This window comes from Xiphias gladius, chromosome 19, assembly GCF_016859285.1.
Source record: "Xiphias gladius isolate SHS-SW01 ecotype Sanya breed wild chromosome 19, ASM1685928v1, whole genome shotgun sequence".
Classification (NCBI taxonomy): Eukaryota; Metazoa; Chordata; class Actinopteri; order Istiophoriformes; family Xiphiidae; genus Xiphias; species Xiphias gladius.
Genome location: NC_053418.1, coordinates 10,192,501 through 10,210,414, shown reverse-complemented (window position 1 = coordinate 10,210,414; position 17,914 = coordinate 10,192,501). Strand labels below are relative to the sequence as shown.

Sequence of the window (17,914 nt, the reverse complement as noted above, 5' to 3'; positions counted from 1 at the left end):
TTTCACAGGAACTGTTTATTTATATACAAGAGAGTATACACGAGGGTAAAATTGAACTCAAAAAACTCTTGTAACAGTGGTATTTATGGGAATCTGTAGTCCCAAAGCTAGTCTCATTTGGTCACAGTTGGATGTTCAGAAAAACATAACTGAATTTCCTTTATATTACTAAACCAAAATAACTGTTTGGTAAACAAAAGGAATTATGAAAATGAAGATGTGCTCACTAGATTGTCTGACTGTGAAAGCACAGAGAGAATTAAGTACTCCAACAATTTCCAACACTAAAAATATTTTCTCACCTAAACAGCTGCTGGGAATGAGTGTGGGCAGCCAGGCTACATTAGCAAATGCTGATGCATGGAGAGAATTAATCCTAGCTAGCTCGGAGACCCCGCCTGACAAAGACAGCGGGCCAACAGGGTCCACTCTCCATAAAATCAGCTCACTGTAGATCGCATTGGGATCCTGGGAAACCACACCTAGGGACACCCGGCTGGGCCGTGACCCACGGGACAGAGATGTTGAATGAGAGAAACCAGTGGAGCAGGTCTCGGGAGGAGACAGAATGCTGTCTACCTCTGGCGTCCTCAAGGCGTTATGGTGTGAGGTGGTGAGGAGGAGAGGGAGTAATGAGTGACAGGCCAGGTCATTGAGGTGGAAGCGGTGGCCACAGTACCGTGACTTGTGAGAGACGCTGAGCACAGTGGAGAAAGCAGAGTCTTCCGCGAAACTGACTGCCCACTGGTTCAGGGAACCATCAGAATGTTTGGAGATCATAAGGACGTTCGGGGTGAAAATGCTTAGTCGAAGACTACTGCTGGGTGCAGCTTTTCCTTGACCTCCATAGCTTATTAGAGCAGATTTAGTTTGAGGCAATGTGCTCCCAGGTGGTCGTTGTCTGCCATGTTGAATAGCCAGATCCACGTTCTTGTTGCAGGCATACATAACGACACTGTGGCTCAGGGAGATTGCATCACCTGTAGGGAATGCAACAGGGATACGGGACACGAACGACACCTGAGAGAGAGAGAGAGAGAGAGAAAGAGAGAGAGATCAGAGCAATGAATCTAAAACAACTAAAACTTTCAGCTCTAAGTCAGTGATATGAAGGACTCTGTCAATCAATTCTGTTTTAGCTTTAAAGAAACATATTACGAAACAGCAAAGCTCTGATGTGAATGTGGTTATGATAGATGGCACTTAAGATCATGAACCCATTTTACAAAAGGTTTAGCTCAAAACAAAGGGCTGAAATTCTTCTATTCTGTATTCTGAAGCGGAGTGACAACTGACTTTATGTAATTAACTGAGTCACTTAAACAGTGATGGAGACTCAGGGAATAGAGCATTCTTCACTTATCCCCTCACATATGTAAAAAAGAATGAAGTTCAAAATACTTTTACCAATAAAAATAATGCAGGATACTGTCTATGTCATCTAATTAAACAGGCAGGCTTTATCAACCTGAATATCAATGAAACTTAAGATTCTTTTAGCTGCCTTGCCTGACTGACTAACTGCCATGTCACAAGATTCTCATTATTTCACTCCCAATAAAAATGCACCAAGGGACTTTTCAATTTGATATGAAGTCACACATAATTAGAATATAATTGTCTGAATGGCTGAATGAGAAGCCATCTGAATAGGAGCTAGACAATCACGACTGTCAAAATGATTCACAACCTTCCTGAGGAGAAGCACTTCCCAAAAATGTGAATACAAATAAGTTGCTTGAAAGAGTGACCAAAGGAAAGTCTACTTAGTTGATAGCGATAATTGAATTACAAAGTACAAATACAATTAATATTTGCTTTACTGTAGTTCCCCATCATAACCCGGCTGTATTTCTGTATGTCTTTATCAAACTTCTAAGTGGGACCCTACAAATTAAAAATATCTGTAGACGAGGTAAAAGGTGAGGGATTATGTTTGTTCATAAAACATCAACATAAATGTGTTAGCTAATTAATAATATTCCATTATTTTACATAATCATAAACCAACCCGACAGTGAATGTACCTGAGCTTGTCTGAACATTCCTGGCTGGTATTCATCTAACCAGTCCACATGCCAGACTAACAGTGAGCCGTCCATGGGATGAATACTGAACAACATGTCTGCCCCTTTATTCCACTCCTCTAACAGCACGTCCACCTGGTGCTCCACGGCTGCCAAAGGAAGCTCCACAGCATCGGGTCGTTGGGGATCACTTGGCCTGCTACTATTGTCCTCTTCATCAAAGTTATCCTCATCTTCAGGCTCTGGAAGAGAATGGAAATCATAGTGCCAAAATGTAAATTCTGAAAATCAGTTATACCACTTATCCTTTTCAGGGTCAGCCAATCCCAGCCAACATTGGGCCAGAAGCGGGGTTACACAGGGCTGACATTTATAGACAAACAACCAGTCACGCTCACATTTACACCCAGGGTTGGTCCAGAGTCACCATTAACCTAAACTGGACTATGGCAGGAAGCCAGAGTACCCAGCAGGATAGCACAGGCAGAACATGCAAAGTCCAAACACAGCCGAACCAGGGTTAAAATGTTAAAGCCTAATCCCAATATGTTTCTGTACCTTCATGGGAGCAATCGTTCTGCTGCTCCAGGCTGCCTCGGAGCTGCTGCAGGAAGACTTCCATAGCTAAAGTGAAATGAAGCTCTTTGTTGTTGAGCCAGTGGACCGTAAAAGGACCTCCAGGTTCCTCATCATCCACAGCACTCAGAGAGGAGATGGAGGGCAGCAGAGGAATGTCTGATAAATTACAATGTTTAGAAGAAGAAAAACAGAAGTTTACCTTATATTAGATTAGGGACAGGCAGGACAAACAGACATCTGGTGGCGCAAAGTAACTTTCATGAGTATGAGTATGGTTTGAGGTATGCTAAAACATAATTCAAGCATACAAATACAATCCTACAGGACTTCTGAGCCTAAAGGCCGAAGGGGATTCTGACCCGATTCAGGTCAAATTAAGCTGCCCAACAAAAACACATAGAGGAACAAAATGAAAATGCCTTACATTTACTGTGAGCAGCTTTCACTGAGTGCAAAAGCTCACTGGGATGTTAAACAACCTCAGGCAATGTACAAAATTTACAGCATTTTTTGACACAAGAAATACAGAGGTGAAGTCCTTGGACCTACTGCTGATTAAATTCAAGCAGAGCTAACTCTATGCAGCATCTACGGTTTAGGAATAACTAATGTCTATGAAGATTTTCAGTCATCCAGGTCATGGTTATCCAAGAAGAGTTGAATCGAGGGCATCTGGACTTGGTTGTAGATCTTGAAGACAATTCACCTCTTGGCCAAGAGGCTTCTTCAGTTCTGAATTGGAGGAATAACTAATAACTAATATGTTGTTATACTGTAGATGTCCGCCCTTCTCGTCAAGAAGTACACTGTGCCATCTTGTAACTATAAATACTTCACTAAATTTAGAGAATTTGTTTACCGATTATCAACAGCTATTTACAGAAACTACTGGGTTTGTGTCTAACCTGTGGCCGGGTTGATGCTGGCAGCAATGTGGAAGTGGCAGAGAGCATTGGCATGGGGCATGTTGCTGCTGCCCTTCTTGTGGTTGTAGTGTCGGCTCTGATGATGAGGCAGGCAGCCAGTCAGGGAGGGCTGGGGCACATCCCGATATAACGAGGAGTGCCATGATTCTTGAAAATTCAACTGTTAGGAAAACATTAATTATTAAAGCTAGATAATTAACAAACAATGAGTTTTTCCTTATAACAAACCTATATTTACACCAAAAATATGTTGATTTTATGAATACAGACTGCCTTGAATTTATCAATATGCTTCTTAAATAACTTGAAAGGCAAATGTTCTATAGGGTGGGGCAGCTAAGTGAAACAAAGTTCCCCGTCCCCCTTTCAGCATGACGTAGTGATGCAGGTTAAACCTTCTTTTGGATGAGAATGAATCAATTTTTGCCAAATGACAAGGCCTCTCCTCCCAGTCTGAACTGATCTACTCTGCTTTAGTGTACATGTTTCTCTCCTAGGGATGGGAATTTTATTTGATGTTACTGATGTTTAATGACATTTACGTTTACTGCCCAATTTGTCTAAAAGAAGAACCACAGACAAAGAGAAACAGGCAGCATGATAGAGTGGCTGACAGAAAGAGGGGTCTTTAAATGGATCCTAAATTAAAACTTGACCTAATTTGGTACTTTTGTTATGTAATTTGGGTTTTTTCTTTGTTTTGCAGTAATGTGTAAAGACCTACAGTTCTTGAGTTGAACCTCTGTGAATGCTCTTGACAAGATACTAACTTGTAACAAGAGACTCATGAGAATGGCAGCCATGAATTTGAAAGACAGAGCATCTTTAGGTTCATGTAGATTTTTTCACATAATAATGGTTTTGAATTTCACTTATTTTATGCAGCTTCTCTGGTTTGGAATGTGTAATATAAAAGAGCTGTAAAGCCACAATTTCTCTGAGTATTATTGAGATTTATGTGCTCATCACACCTACAAAGAAATCCTTTGTCAAATATTGATAAGAAATGTGTGTAAACACACTATTGGAGAATGCATGTGCCTTACTGATTTGTACAAACCATACACACATACTTTTGAGTAGTTTTACATCCAAGTAGAAAAATGAAATTGTAGTGGAAATCCCACATCGCTGTCACCTCCAAAGGTTCTCAAACAGCAAGAAAATTTGGGCTTAATTAACGTTATTGATTTTGTAAGAAATCTTGTACTGTTCATCACACCCTTAAGAATCATACCAAAATTCAGTTTGAAATAGAGCTCTCTCAGTATTATCCATCCCTTCAGTTTGGGAGGGACAGAATTACCTCAGACTACTGCCTGGATCATCCAGCACAGTCTGTGATTTTTAATGAATAATTCCACGCATGTACTCTTAAAGACTTTCCTCAAGGCAAAGTAGAGAAATTTGCATACCCATTTTTCCTGTAATCTTTTGTGCCCTGGGCTCTGTAAGTGCCGGTGAGACCCATAAAGCCTCAATTATACTCCCTTGCTGATGCGCACACAGACAGCTGCGGACACCACGGATGCGTAGTTGTTCTTATCATACTACTTTCAAGTCCGCTTGGAGTAAACTTGATGTGGACCATGCGCAGTTGGTGGCCTTGTAGCGTAATGGCAATTGGAGGGTACAAGGAACCACGCACAGAGCCTTGCACATACCCTCTGATGACGGAATTTACGTGACTGAGACCCTAGCGGACCCTCGAGTACTCGCAGTTGCGGAAAGTATAACACCAGCCTAACCATGACCATATTATAATGGACCATATTATAATGGATTTAAGTATTGTTTTTAGGACCTACAGTAGCTAGGCTGTCAGCAACAACCTAGGCCACTTAAAGCAGATGACACCACTATTAATAGTGAGGTTGCACCAGCACAATGAAAAAGATGAAAAACCATTAAAAGTTATAATTTTGAGGTGTTATACAGATGACAGAAAGGAGGTCAATATTCTTCTCTGATTCTTGTTTTAAGCCTTCTACAAAGCTTCAAAAAGCATCTTCATGTCTGATAGCCAATTAATTTCCCCTTTTAACTCCACTAAGCCTTTCTATCTCCTTTCTCAGTCTCCCTTTTCTCTTTTCCCCTCATCTCTGCAGTTCCCTAATGTCCTACATCAGCAGTGGTGAAAATACAATAATCTGGCTTCTATTTCAGGGTCATTTGTTTAATTTATTCCCCACTATGAAGAGAATTATGGCACTTCTTTTGCATCTTGTAACAAAAATAGAGGATATTCTCACTGTGATACAGCTTTACTTTTGATGCTGACAGAAACAAGTTGTGTTGCCCCAAGCAAACACTTATTTGACCTAAGTGGTTTAGCTTTTGTCAACATTAAAATTTTTTGACATATGGCTTTAAGCTGACAGGTCTTCAAACTTTCTCAATCTATTGACTATACTGTCAAATTATGGCAACAACATCTAAGTACGATGGAAAGAAAGCATGACATTTGTCCATGTATATTCTTCTGTAAATTAATAAGTCAGCAACTATTGTACAGTACATATCAGTTAATACGTATATTGTTACACAAATTATACATTATTATAGTATATATTTTTAAGTTCAATTTTATAATGTGATTTGGGTTCATATTTATTGAGTTCCCGCTCTCTTCTTGGATAAATGTATCAAATTATTACGATAGTTAGTTAGATATACATTCAGTTGCCACTTTATTAGGTACACCTATCTAAAACTAAGGGGGTCTAATATGACAGCCCTGCACTAAATTCTACCTTCATGAAGTTTATCATTTTCAGTTTTTGTTAAAACCGTTTCAGAGAGGTGTTGGTAGCTACAGTTATTGGCTGTTGAATTATTCTATGTTATAATGAGAACTGTTCTCATATTTTGCCCAGCCCATTTAAATCAATAAAGGCAGACTACATATTAGAAACACTTCTCCGTGTAACGCAATACCATTCAACAGCACTCCAAACTACAGCCTCCATAATGATCATAATGTTGAATCAACACCTCTCCAGAGAAATTTCAACGAAAATAGAATTTACTGCAGAACTGTTGTATTAGAATATGTTCGTTTTAGTTAGTTTTACCGAAATAAACTGGTAACTGAGCGTATTTATTTTTTAGCAGACATTACATTAGAGGTGCTTACTTCGGGTGCTGTTTTTCCTTGTGTCTTCCCGTTGCAGGTGCGTTTCCCAGCGGGACCAGCACATTTGAGTGTATTGCTGTGTTGGCCAGGCGCTTGGTTGTTATGGAGTCCAGACAAGAGGCTGTCACCTGGCAACAGCGTCTCTGCCCAGAGCCGACAAACGCTGTCCTTACAGCAGGTGAGCAGAACATTACACACTGCACCTCTTTTAGGAGAGTGGAAGGGAAAAGGAAGGGGAAAAGAGAAGAAGGAGGATTATGAGACGGTTTAGGTTGAAGTCCACTGGAGGACACAAAACTTGTCACAAAATGTTAATCACCTAATGTTAATAGAACTATTCAACAGCAGGCCAAAAGAAAAAAAGTTTGTCTAAAGATCAAAAGTGAAGGCTGACAAGAGTAGTAATGAAAGGGATGGTAAAGAAATTACTGAATCTAATCTCATCCTCAATGTAGGCCATTATTACTTAAGTCAGGGACCAACTCAAGGTTACATAAGATTAGTAATGTTGTAGTAAAGCAAGGCAGAATTGGGAGCTTTAGTATAGTGCGAGACTGTAATACTGCAAAGTGTTCAACCTATTTTGAATTTGCTCTTTCTAAGAGCGCCCTCATTTTCATTCAACCCACAAAATACTGTGTATTAGACAGATAAAGAGAAAAAGAGATACCACTCTGTACCCACTATGTTTTATTCATTATTGTGAAACCCTGCTAAGGCCATGGTCAAATCCAGGAAGGTTTTCTTATTGTTGCTGTCAGCTGTGTCAGCTTAGGTCAACATGATCCAGTTGAGAAATTAAATCACGGTGGCAGAAACGGGGCTGTTAAATGTTGCCTTAACAGTGTCCATACCGTGGCATGTACATGCTGGTCTTCCTCCAAGAGAAGCCGGTAACAGAACGGGGATGGGCCAGGTAGACAAAGGAGAAGGCCAACTCTCCCTGGACACTGACACTCGGTTCAGGAGATTTAAAGAGTCTGGAAACACCTGACTTCCACTTACTGGTGCTGTACCAGACCTTTACTAGGCAGTCATCCTGAAGAGGAGACAAATGGGTATAATTGATGTAATAGCACATCTTGCAACACGACAAGTTAAAGCCACTAGGTTGCAGTCCTAAAAATATAAAGACACCAATTGAAGGCAGTACTGTTCAGTTACTTTACAATTACACCTGAGTTTACAGTGTTTGGTCATTTTAAAGAAACAATGCTAGCATGAATTGCACAAGCTAGTGTGCATCAAAATCCATACCGTTTAGCATCTCCTGGTAAAAGCTACTTACCTGTCCAGCTGTAGCAAAGAATTCCCCATCAGGTGAGAACTTCATTAAACTGACTGGAGAGGCTGTCCTTCAGACAAAAAAAAATAAAATTGCAGCATTTTCAATACTCAGTACTACATAGGTCTATATTTTCAGATATAAGAGATATAGTAATTTATGTCAAGTGTTTAGTTGAAATTAGTTTTTAATTAGCTGGTTTTACTAAATTGACTATTTAGTACATAACTAAAAAATAATGTTGATATTGTCCGAAGTTATTCAGTTTGAGTAAATTTGTGAAGAACATTTCTTTTTTAAAAATCCTTCTTCAAAATCACCACCTTAAAGACACAGAGGCAGGCCGCATCATGTGCAGATTTTGTTCTTCTCAGTTCTTACTTGCTGTGCCAGATGCACCTCCAGGCAGAACGAGAATCTCTTATTGTCCCTTCTGCCTTCTTGCCCCCTTCTTCAGCTTCATCTTTTACTCCATCAACATTAGACCACAACTGGATGCTACTAGAGCCTGTTAACAGAGTGCTGCCTGGATACACAAAAACATATTCACTGTTTCAGGACAATCACCACTCATGTCTTGTATCACATAATTTGTAAAACAAAAAAGAAACCTGAGGGCATGTACGGCAAGAGAGATTTATATACTGGATTTAAAATAACAACTCAGCACTTTTTTGAGAACATAATTGTTATTTTGGTACATTTGTGTAACATTAGGAGAGAACTATGTATTAAAGTACCTGTGGGGTGCCAGGCCAGGTTCCGTACCATAGACTGTAATACAAACTGACCAGTCTTCTGCCATTGGCAGTTCAACTTCTGTACAGAAAGAATTAACAAAATATTTAAAGCAAAACATTAATATTAAGAAAAAGATAATTTATGAAAAATAATTGTTTCCTTATATTACTTCTATCAGTAGTTACAGCTACATAACAAGATCCAACAGTGAAGTTGCTTATATATTAGCCACATGTGATCAGGCAACACGGACAGCAACCGTAATACCAGGGAACTTCTGTGATGAAAGAGGTACTGGGTTGTGTTTAGTACGTGTATAATTTTTCCGTTCCATGTGACTCTTCTTTGTCAGAAAGCTGTTCCCCCACTGACATAAAAAAAGCTAGGACTTCTGCACTGACTATAGAACAGGAATAAACAATAAACATGACAATGACTGCCAGTCTTTATACAATATTTCAATAAGAATGTGCATGTGTGTTTCAAATATTTATTCTTCCCTGGTGACTTTCTGACAGGTTTAGAGGAGAAATATTCTGATTTATTTTGTATTGAAAGAGAGTGTCGCATTAAGCAGAAAGGTCTTATTTTTCAGGATGATCTGAATGCATGCACGATAAGACTGTGATTGGAAGATAATATAGACTACTCACAGTCAACAATGTATCTTTTTGATCTGGGTGTTGAACAGGCTCAAAGATACACACAATGCTTCCATAGGAAGCTGCAATCTGTCAGCAGAGAAAAGGAAAGACAACACATTAGATATTAAGACATGTTTTCTGATACAGAGTAAAATAAGATATTATTCCATGTATTAAATTTTATTTCATTCATAAATATGCTAAAAACATCATTTTATTGTTGTAAATTACAATTAAACTTACAACATTTGATAGATAGATAGAAACAACATTTCATTGCAAAATTATCAACTGTGTGTTTATGTAATGGACAAACTGTATATATTTAAAATAGCCTATTAACTCGTATTTCTTGTAGACAAGAATCTTTGTTTTTGACAATTTGGACAGTGAATAATGAGTGCAGAGCCTTATTCAAAATCCTAATAAGGAGCAAGCAGAAATAACGTATGGTCTACTCTATAAACCATGACATATCTCAACAGTAAATGAGTATAGTCCCTGGAAAACAAACCAAAAATACCTTGAGCCTATAACGACCCAGTGCTGAGTCAACTTAGTCTTGTCTACTGTATGCACAGCTCCATTCAAGCATTGGTTAGGGCTACATGCTGAAGTGCTTTCCAATGGATGCCACAGTCACAAAGGTAAACTGACTGAATGGGTGAAATTTCTATGGCAGTGAACACAAATAACAAGCTTAATAAGGTCGGGATCTTAATAAATGCTGTGGGTTAAATAAAATACTGACTGTCAGCAAATTAATTCTGTGAAGGAGTGAGTCACACACTCACACATGCAAATGTCAATATATAAATGGGTACAGACACAAGCACAGTCGTGCTGAAATCCTTCTAGAAAGATGATGGTTCAAACAAACAAAAATACATCAGTTCGTAGGACATACAGATTCATCAAAGAAACACAGTTCACATTTAATCAAATTCTACTGGAGAGCAAAATGTAACACATTTCTGCTGTTTAAGAACTGATATTTTACTGTAGATCTAGTCCAGGGAATAAAGTATTCAAGTCAACATAGGCCTGCACATAGCAAAAATTGCGATTTTTAGATCATATTATGCTGCAAGAATATTTCAATTGACATCTTAAGGCTCCAGAAAATGTTTTCACTTAACCAGAGCAGCCTGCTGTTTTAACAGCAACAAATATGCATTCAAGTAGGTAGGTGGTGAGGTAATCTAATGCAGAGTTCAAACAATGTAATTATTTTTGTTTAATTTGTGCTGTAAATAAATACATTTATCTTAATGCCATTAAGCAATGCAAAGTACTAGAGTCCAACCTGGTGGAACACAAAATAAAATGTAGTGCAGGTTGCTTCTTCTCAGTGATTGTGTCGTTTGCACTAATTGTAATAATGTCTCGAAATAACCTTCAATATGAGTTTTGAAATAAATGTTGCATGGCAGTGCATCTGAAGTGGTACAACAGTTACATTATGAGCACGTGGGATATGTGCTCAACAATGCTTTGCAAACTAATAGCATTGCAAATATCACAGTGTGGAGACGGGCAAGCATACCAACTGAGCATGCTTAAACAGATGCTAGGCCATGCTGGAGGCATGTGAGGTTTGTTCTGGCCCAACTAAATTTGATTAAGCATCACATGAGGGGAGTTGTGAAGGGCAATTTTTTCTTCCCATTTGAATTAAATCAGGCCTGTCTGCTGTTTTAACAATGCTGCCATCATCCCCAATTTAAAAAAAAAAAAAAAAAAAAAACAGTACAGCGATGGTCTGGCAATGATGACATCTGCTTTTAATATCTTTGTGAAGTTATTTGTCAAGTTTATACAGATGAAGCTACGCTGGAATTCTCCATTTGTATTTGTTCGTAGTATTGTTACTGAGTAGCTAAGAAGAATCATGAATACTGCGACTATGGTAATAATGAAGGATGGACTGCTTTGGCTTCCACTGGGGAAAAAAACAAAACAAAAAAAAACAAAAAAACAACAGCAGTATTGTCAAGCTAGAGACGTATGCAAGATGAACACTAGTAGTCTGTAGGGGTGCAACCATTTGTGATTTGGGGCTTTAACTGAAAGCTTTAACTGAATTTGGAGGATTTTATTTAGAAACTCTGAATGTTTTTTCCCTTGTAATCATTGCCAATGATGATACAGTATTAAATGATTAAATTCCTAAAAATAAACCAGCGAACAAGCTAGATGTTTAGCATCCACATACAGTAGATTTTCATAAATACAGCCTTAAACAAGTATAGCAAAAGACCTTATCCACTAGGGACCACTCAAAATGGTTGCAGAGAAATGTTACAATGTTACAAATCTTTCACTTCAGTGTTTTATAAACAAACCCTGCAGAGTCTCAACACAACTGTTTGGGACTAAGAGAGGGTCAACTAATTGTTTCAGCAAGCGGTGTACTGAATCTCTGCCAAGTTTTGTTCTCTTAAACATCTCAGTTTTTTATAAACTTTTAAACCTTGTGAATTTTGGACAACCCCAAACTTTAAGCCTGTGCTGAATCAAAATATTTTCTATAATTCTTCATTCTTGCTCCTTAAACCTTCTGCAAAAGGATATTACAAACACATCACAACAGATCTTTTGTTCTTGGCAACACTTAAAACCATTTTGGGGTCATTAAAGGGATTATCAGTGGCATTACGTCGTCAAATGTGCCTGTGTACCACTACATGCTTTTTTTCCCCCTCCCACTTTGAGTTGATGTCTGGAAGCTCAAGTTCATGAAAACAGCCTTTCATGTTACCAACAAATGCCTTTCCTGAAAAAATAAGCTGCCAACACTTAATGAGAGGGAAACAGAGCTTGTGCCTTGCAAAACAGTTGCAGTTAATCTATAATAAAATCTAAAAAATAACAGAGTCCTAGACATTTAGCAAAATGTTCATAGGATTCAAAGATAAGTATGATTTCACTAACAATGTGAACAGTGCTTGCCTACCACAATTAATGAAAAACACATTTCACTTCACCAACCCAAAATGTGTGGTCATTAAAATAAACTGAAGTAAAAGGAATCATGGTGCAAAAAAAACAACCAAAAAAAAAAAAAAAACCTTGTAATGCGCTCTACTTTTTCTTTGTAAATTTGGGCCAGGTGGTTTATTTTTCAACATGAAAGTGAAGTTATAGTCAGTTGTCTCTGTGATCACCCATTTTTGCAGTTTTATCTCTTTCAAAACAGGGGAGGGCATTAAAGGTTGGATATGAATATAGTGCACTGTATTACACAAATCCTAAAATGTTTGTACACAGCACAACACTATCTGTAGCAAAGCCCCTATCCTTTATTGACCCATAGTACAATGTTGACCTTCAGTAAAAACAAGGTAAAGAAACACAACGCACCTCAATTTATTTTCAGTTGAATTTTTTTTAAAATCTGTGATTACTGGGGCAAAATGAATATATCCAATTGATACTTAAAAAATAAACATTCATTAAAACTTTAATAACTTCTACATTCAAACTGTATGGTATTTCAAGAACAACCCGGTTTGCACATCAACTTAAGGACCCGATAGGACAGAGCAGCACTCCATTATTCTTACCTGTCCACCCTGCAGTGAGCAGTCGACACAGCCGACCTGGATGTTGCCATGTTTGGCCCCTGGGATGATCTGTAGTCGCTCAAAGTCACTGCCCAAAATCACCACGTCACAACCTGACGCATAGGCCTATCAAGAGTCAAAGAGACAGCCAGAAGGGGAGAGAGATTAAGATGACACTCAGATCCATCCATGGAGCATGGAGGGTCACTTGAACTGCACTTGTCCAGGAGCCAGTGTCACAGTATCAAACATGCCACCATATGACCCCTCTCGAGTACAAGCAGATAAGATTAGAATTCTACGCTGTATTTCTTAGGCTCTCAGAAGATCTTCACATGAGGTGTGATTCACTATTACTGTGTCTCTTTCACAAGAGGACAGAAGGACAGGAATAGTTCTGCTATTGATCTCTGAATAGCATGGGAGTAGTATTTCATAGAGTTTGCTTGCTTTCATAGAGTGCAAAAGCAGTCAGAGGTACTGCCTTTGAATTAGGCCTTTCATGGTAGCTAATCTCGTTGGACGATATATTGTCCCAGAAAAGATTGTAATAAACGATATTGTCATTTTTAAGACCATTTTTTGCCTCTGATATTATGATGATATAATAGCATAATAATGCAAGTGCACTCCTTCAAAGAGCAATGATCTTTTAATTCTTAAGATTATTCAGACATTGGAATTGGAATGTGAGAAATATATTAACCACAAAACCACACAACCGAAACAATGAATAAAATGGTCTCTCAGGCTCTGTTAACAGAAATTGCACTTAAATAAATATTACCGTTTTGGCACAGGGGTATAGAGAGTCACTCTTTCCCTAACATGTAATATACTGTTGTATGGCCAGTTTTTAAACAAAGTTGACATACCGGCTCATTTGCATTAATGGGTTCTCTCTCATTCGGCTTAAACCAAAAACGTTCTCACACCGGCGTAGTGGAGTGCGGCTTTTGAAATCGCTTTGAAGTCCATTTGGACCTATTCATCCAAACTTTCTGGCTGGAATTATACAGTCATTTGGAAAAACATCTATTAGCCTCGAGTTATCTTCACCTGGTTCATTCTAGCTGTCATTGTGTGTTTGTGTGAGTGAGTGAGTGAGTGAGTGAGTGAGTGAGTGAGTGAGTGAGTGAGTGAGTGAGTGAGTGAGTGAGTGAGTGCGTAGGAGCTACCTGAGCCCCGCCCATGGTGAAACGACATAAAGAGCAGAGAAGAGCACAGAAGCAGCGCAACCAGAAATGGCAGTAAAACATTTCTATTCATTTGGCTTAGGCGCTATGAAAAATACTCAAGTGCTGTGCACAAGTCTTAAAATGGTGGTGAAAACCCTGTTGTTTGTTTTGGCATCATCTTGGCTAAAGTGTTATTGACATTCTTATGTAAACATTCACAAATGTAAACACAACGGGCAATATCAAGGTCAGCAAAAATGATCGAGATCCTGCCCATACAACCCAACAAGTCGATAATGTGAAACATGGCAAGCCTACTTTGAATTTCAGACATGCAACAAAGTCTTAATTCTTAGCAAATAACTTCCTGCAGAAGAGGGAAGTGCTTTTGCAGTATTAAGCATGATGTTAATTATAGAGTTAACAGGACTAAAACAATAACACAGCCTACATTCTTATGTAATTTAATAGTACTCATAAATGAGTTACTGGATCAGGCAAACCCGTAATATCATCCCTATTTGATGAATGTTTTAGTTTTAAGTTCCTACTTGGTGTAAACATTTTCAGCATCAGAATCCCTGGTAGGAACCAAGACTCTGGCCCTGGCAGGTTTAGTGCCATTTTCTACCCAGTCAGTTGTTCCTTGAACTGGTAGAAATCAAAAATATTGTCACAAAATGTGTCAATATTTTGTGGGACTGTTGATTCATACAATTTCAAATCTAAACTAAGTTGTCATCTAAACTTTCTCTGAGGAAAAAAATAATATGTGGGTTTAGTGACCAAGCTGGTAGAGTTACATTTCCTTGCATTAAGCAAAAACAGACAAATGAGCTTAAAGTAAATCATATCCCTTATCTGGTCTGGTTTTTTAATTTAATGAAAAGAAACATTTGGGCCAACACTTTACTTTTGTATTATGATACTGACTGCATCATCATTTGGGTTTAGAAAAAGTTTTCTATAAATAAAATAAATAAGAATTATTATCCTGCTCTGCACAATGTTATGCACTTGATAAAAGTGCAAAAAAACAATCCCATTTTCTGAGATATTTGCCATTTAAACCAGAGTATGCATAATTAGTAGAGTGTTTTTTGTTTGTTTAGGCTGAAAAGCTCCTTCTAAACAGAAAAAGCTGCCACCTCTACCTCATGCCCATATTACTTTCTAAGATGGACCCACTGCTCCAAAATATGAATATATTCCTCTATACAACTAGTTATATAAAACAAATAATGTCCCATATTGTGTTGTTTTAGTTCTATTAGAGCTTTTTACAAAAGACTTATCACAGTAAAAAGAGCACATGTATGAATAATAAAATCGAGATCCTGGAACTGTGCATGCTGGCTCAGTCACACTATAGTGGCTTACTGGGACACTTGAATAGAACAATGTCATTGTCATTGTTATTGTTATTAGTAACTCATGTTCTTTTCCTACTATGACACATCAAAATGTCTGCTGTGTCTACTGTCCTAATCTGATGTGCTATAAACTCTAACTTGGACTGTAACCAGATCAACATTGTTTGTGGCAGGACAGCATGTCGGCGGTCCCTTTACAGGTTTCATTTTTAGGCAGCGGTGCAGTGGAGTGTTTCCCCTATACGCACCTAACAACGGCATTCTGGAGAGGAGAGGAGAGAAAAGGAGAGGAGTGGAGAGGGCTAACTAACGTATTATTTTGCGCTACGGATGCTTCATATTCAGGTCGTTTCACTCACCTGTGAGTAAAGCGTATGAACAAGAAACTTTGTGCTTAACTGATCATGACAGCCCAACAATTATAACAATCAGCACCAGGTAAATGTTAGCAATGAAGGAAACATTGTAAAGTAACATCCCAGCAAACGCACTCATTTGATAGGAATACGCAAGGAAACACGTAGGGGAAACACTGCAGTATGTATTGATTGCACGGTTACTTGTTATTAATGAATTCATGGTTGCTCCTGTCTCTTGAAAGACAGAAGACCAGTACTCCAAATTTAAGTTGGAGGCTTAAAATATTTCACATCAATACCTTATCCAGCATTTACTGGCCAGGAACTAAACAGGATCACCACCTCGACTTAGTTCTTAGTCCACAGAGTAACACTGCCATTAGTTAAGCGTTCTTTGCATCAGTGCTTTTCCCATACTGTACTTCTGCTCTGCCTATTACATTTACATTAAAAAACAACTAACTGAACAAAAAGCTCTTCAGTTTTGGGACAGATCAGTTTAACCACCCCTTAAGAATCAGAGATCCTAAATGTCTGGGGGGGAAATATTTCCAGAGCTTGAAATATCTTACCGTGAATGGCACATTGTTGACGCTCCCTACAGAGAAACAATTGTCCCCAGGGTTGACAGCCCCTGTGAGGACCTGATGGAGATTCATGACTCTTGTTTATAGACCCCTTGTGCTCCTTCCTCCTCTCTCCTTTCTCACAATACCCTCCCACTCCAGGTAAGTTTCATGGGAAACCATGGGAAGGATGTGTTCATCTTCATTTGTAGCCTGTAACTTCACTTCAATGTCTCTGCAGACATGCTGTTAGGAAGAGAGGAAGGGAGAGATAAAAACAGAGATGTAAACAGAGAATGTTTTGGTTCCGTTAGCGTCAAGCATGAAGCATTTACTGACTTCCAGATATTGACCGCAAATTGATTTAACACTCAACGCTTGTAATCTTATCAAGGATGAAATAGATGATCTCCGAACCGTTTCTTTTGCACCACATTGTGTAAACAGAGCATCAAGTGTTCTTGAACCTTTTCCCCACTTGTCCAAAACTGCATGAAATTAGTCTCACAATGGGACCTTGATTCATGAAAACATGCTGGTAGTATTTTGAGAGGACTAACTGCAAATGAGCAATAAGCCTATTTAGCATAAAGACAGCTGAAAAAGGCATACTGGTGTCGGAGCTCATTCCATCCTGATGGCTTATCTCTTCATTTAAAATACATGCCATTTAATGTGTCAGCCCTTTTAGAGATTATCATTGAATGTTTTTTTTCACTGCAAAATAAATTCAGTTAACTTGATTACTGACAAACCTTTTAGCATGCATAGGAACAGGAATGACAACCTGGGCGGGTAGAAACTACGGGGGGTAAAAATGGGGGAGGGCTTCCAGGGATCCCAAACAAAATTGGACCAAGGACAAGAAAAGTGATTGTGTAGCAGCTGATGGCATACAAGTACAGTGTCACATTATCACTAGGGGGAAAGAATTTCTAGTCAGTATGGTATTCAGCATTCAGTATGACATCAGCTCCTGTGCTCTGCCCAGGTGGAAATGCAAAATTATTATCATTAATGCATATTTGTGCATAAATGAAACTGCATATTTAGTAAAAAGGTAACTGTATAACTGCCACCGTATAGAAATCTAGTAAATTCTTTAGATAGTGTCTCAAAATTATTCTGGAAGTTTTAAAAAAACTAAAAGGCATTTCAAATTTATTACAATTTCTAGTTTTTTCGAGTTTTTGGATGGCTAACAACAGATAAATTAAATTGGTAGCATTGTGAGGGGCCCGACAAAAGAGGCTTCTAAGAAATGCCCGAGTTCGTACTGTATTTCACCTCTGTTCGCTGGCAGCAAAGCCTGTTCGATAGAAATAAAGAGGCCATTATTAAAAGGGTGCACAGCGAGTGTCTGTGAGCCAAGTGGGTCACCACAGTGCAGGCTTACACCTTGCTACAACACAACAAGCCCGGTTAAATCCGCATTGTTCGGTGTCAATTTATCTCACACTTTGTTTCCACTAAACTTCGCTGCAAGCAGAGGTAGGCTCAATTGAGGAAACCAATCTATGTCTCATGGCTAAAA

General features: G+C 38.6%; 1 protein-coding gene across 3 annotated transcripts in view; it reads right to left on the bottom strand.

Moving 5' to 3' along the window:
* The window catches only part of LOC120805842 (dmX-like protein 1), a 53,100-nt gene extending 36,479 nt beyond the window's left edge, over positions 1-16,621 (bottom strand). For 2 of the 3 annotated variants that reach the window (XM_040156463.1, XM_040156465.1), the window contains exons 1-12: positions 16,387-16,621; positions 12,905-13,030; positions 9,348-9,425; positions 8,694-8,772; positions 8,335-8,479; positions 7,957-8,023; positions 7,523-7,707; positions 6,669-6,873; positions 3,512-3,692; positions 2,586-2,762; positions 2,028-2,269; positions 303-1,020 (exon numbers count right to left, since the gene is read on the bottom strand). In XM_040156463.1, the coding sequence (XP_040012397.1) occupies positions 303-1,020; positions 2,028-2,269; positions 2,586-2,762; positions 3,512-3,692; positions 6,669-6,873; positions 7,523-7,707; positions 7,957-8,023; positions 8,335-8,479; positions 8,694-8,772; positions 9,348-9,425; positions 12,905-13,030; positions 16,387-16,473 (2,290 nt within the window). In that variant the 5' untranslated portion in view covers positions 16,474-16,621. The remainder of the gene's footprint in view (positions 1-302; positions 1,021-2,027; positions 2,270-2,585; positions 2,763-3,511; positions 3,693-6,668; positions 6,874-7,522; positions 7,708-7,956; positions 8,024-8,334; positions 8,480-8,693; positions 8,773-9,347; positions 9,426-12,904; positions 13,031-16,386) is intronic. The other variant, XM_040156464.1, reaches the window with a different exon arrangement.
* Positions 16,622-17,914: the final 1,293 nt, after the last annotated feature.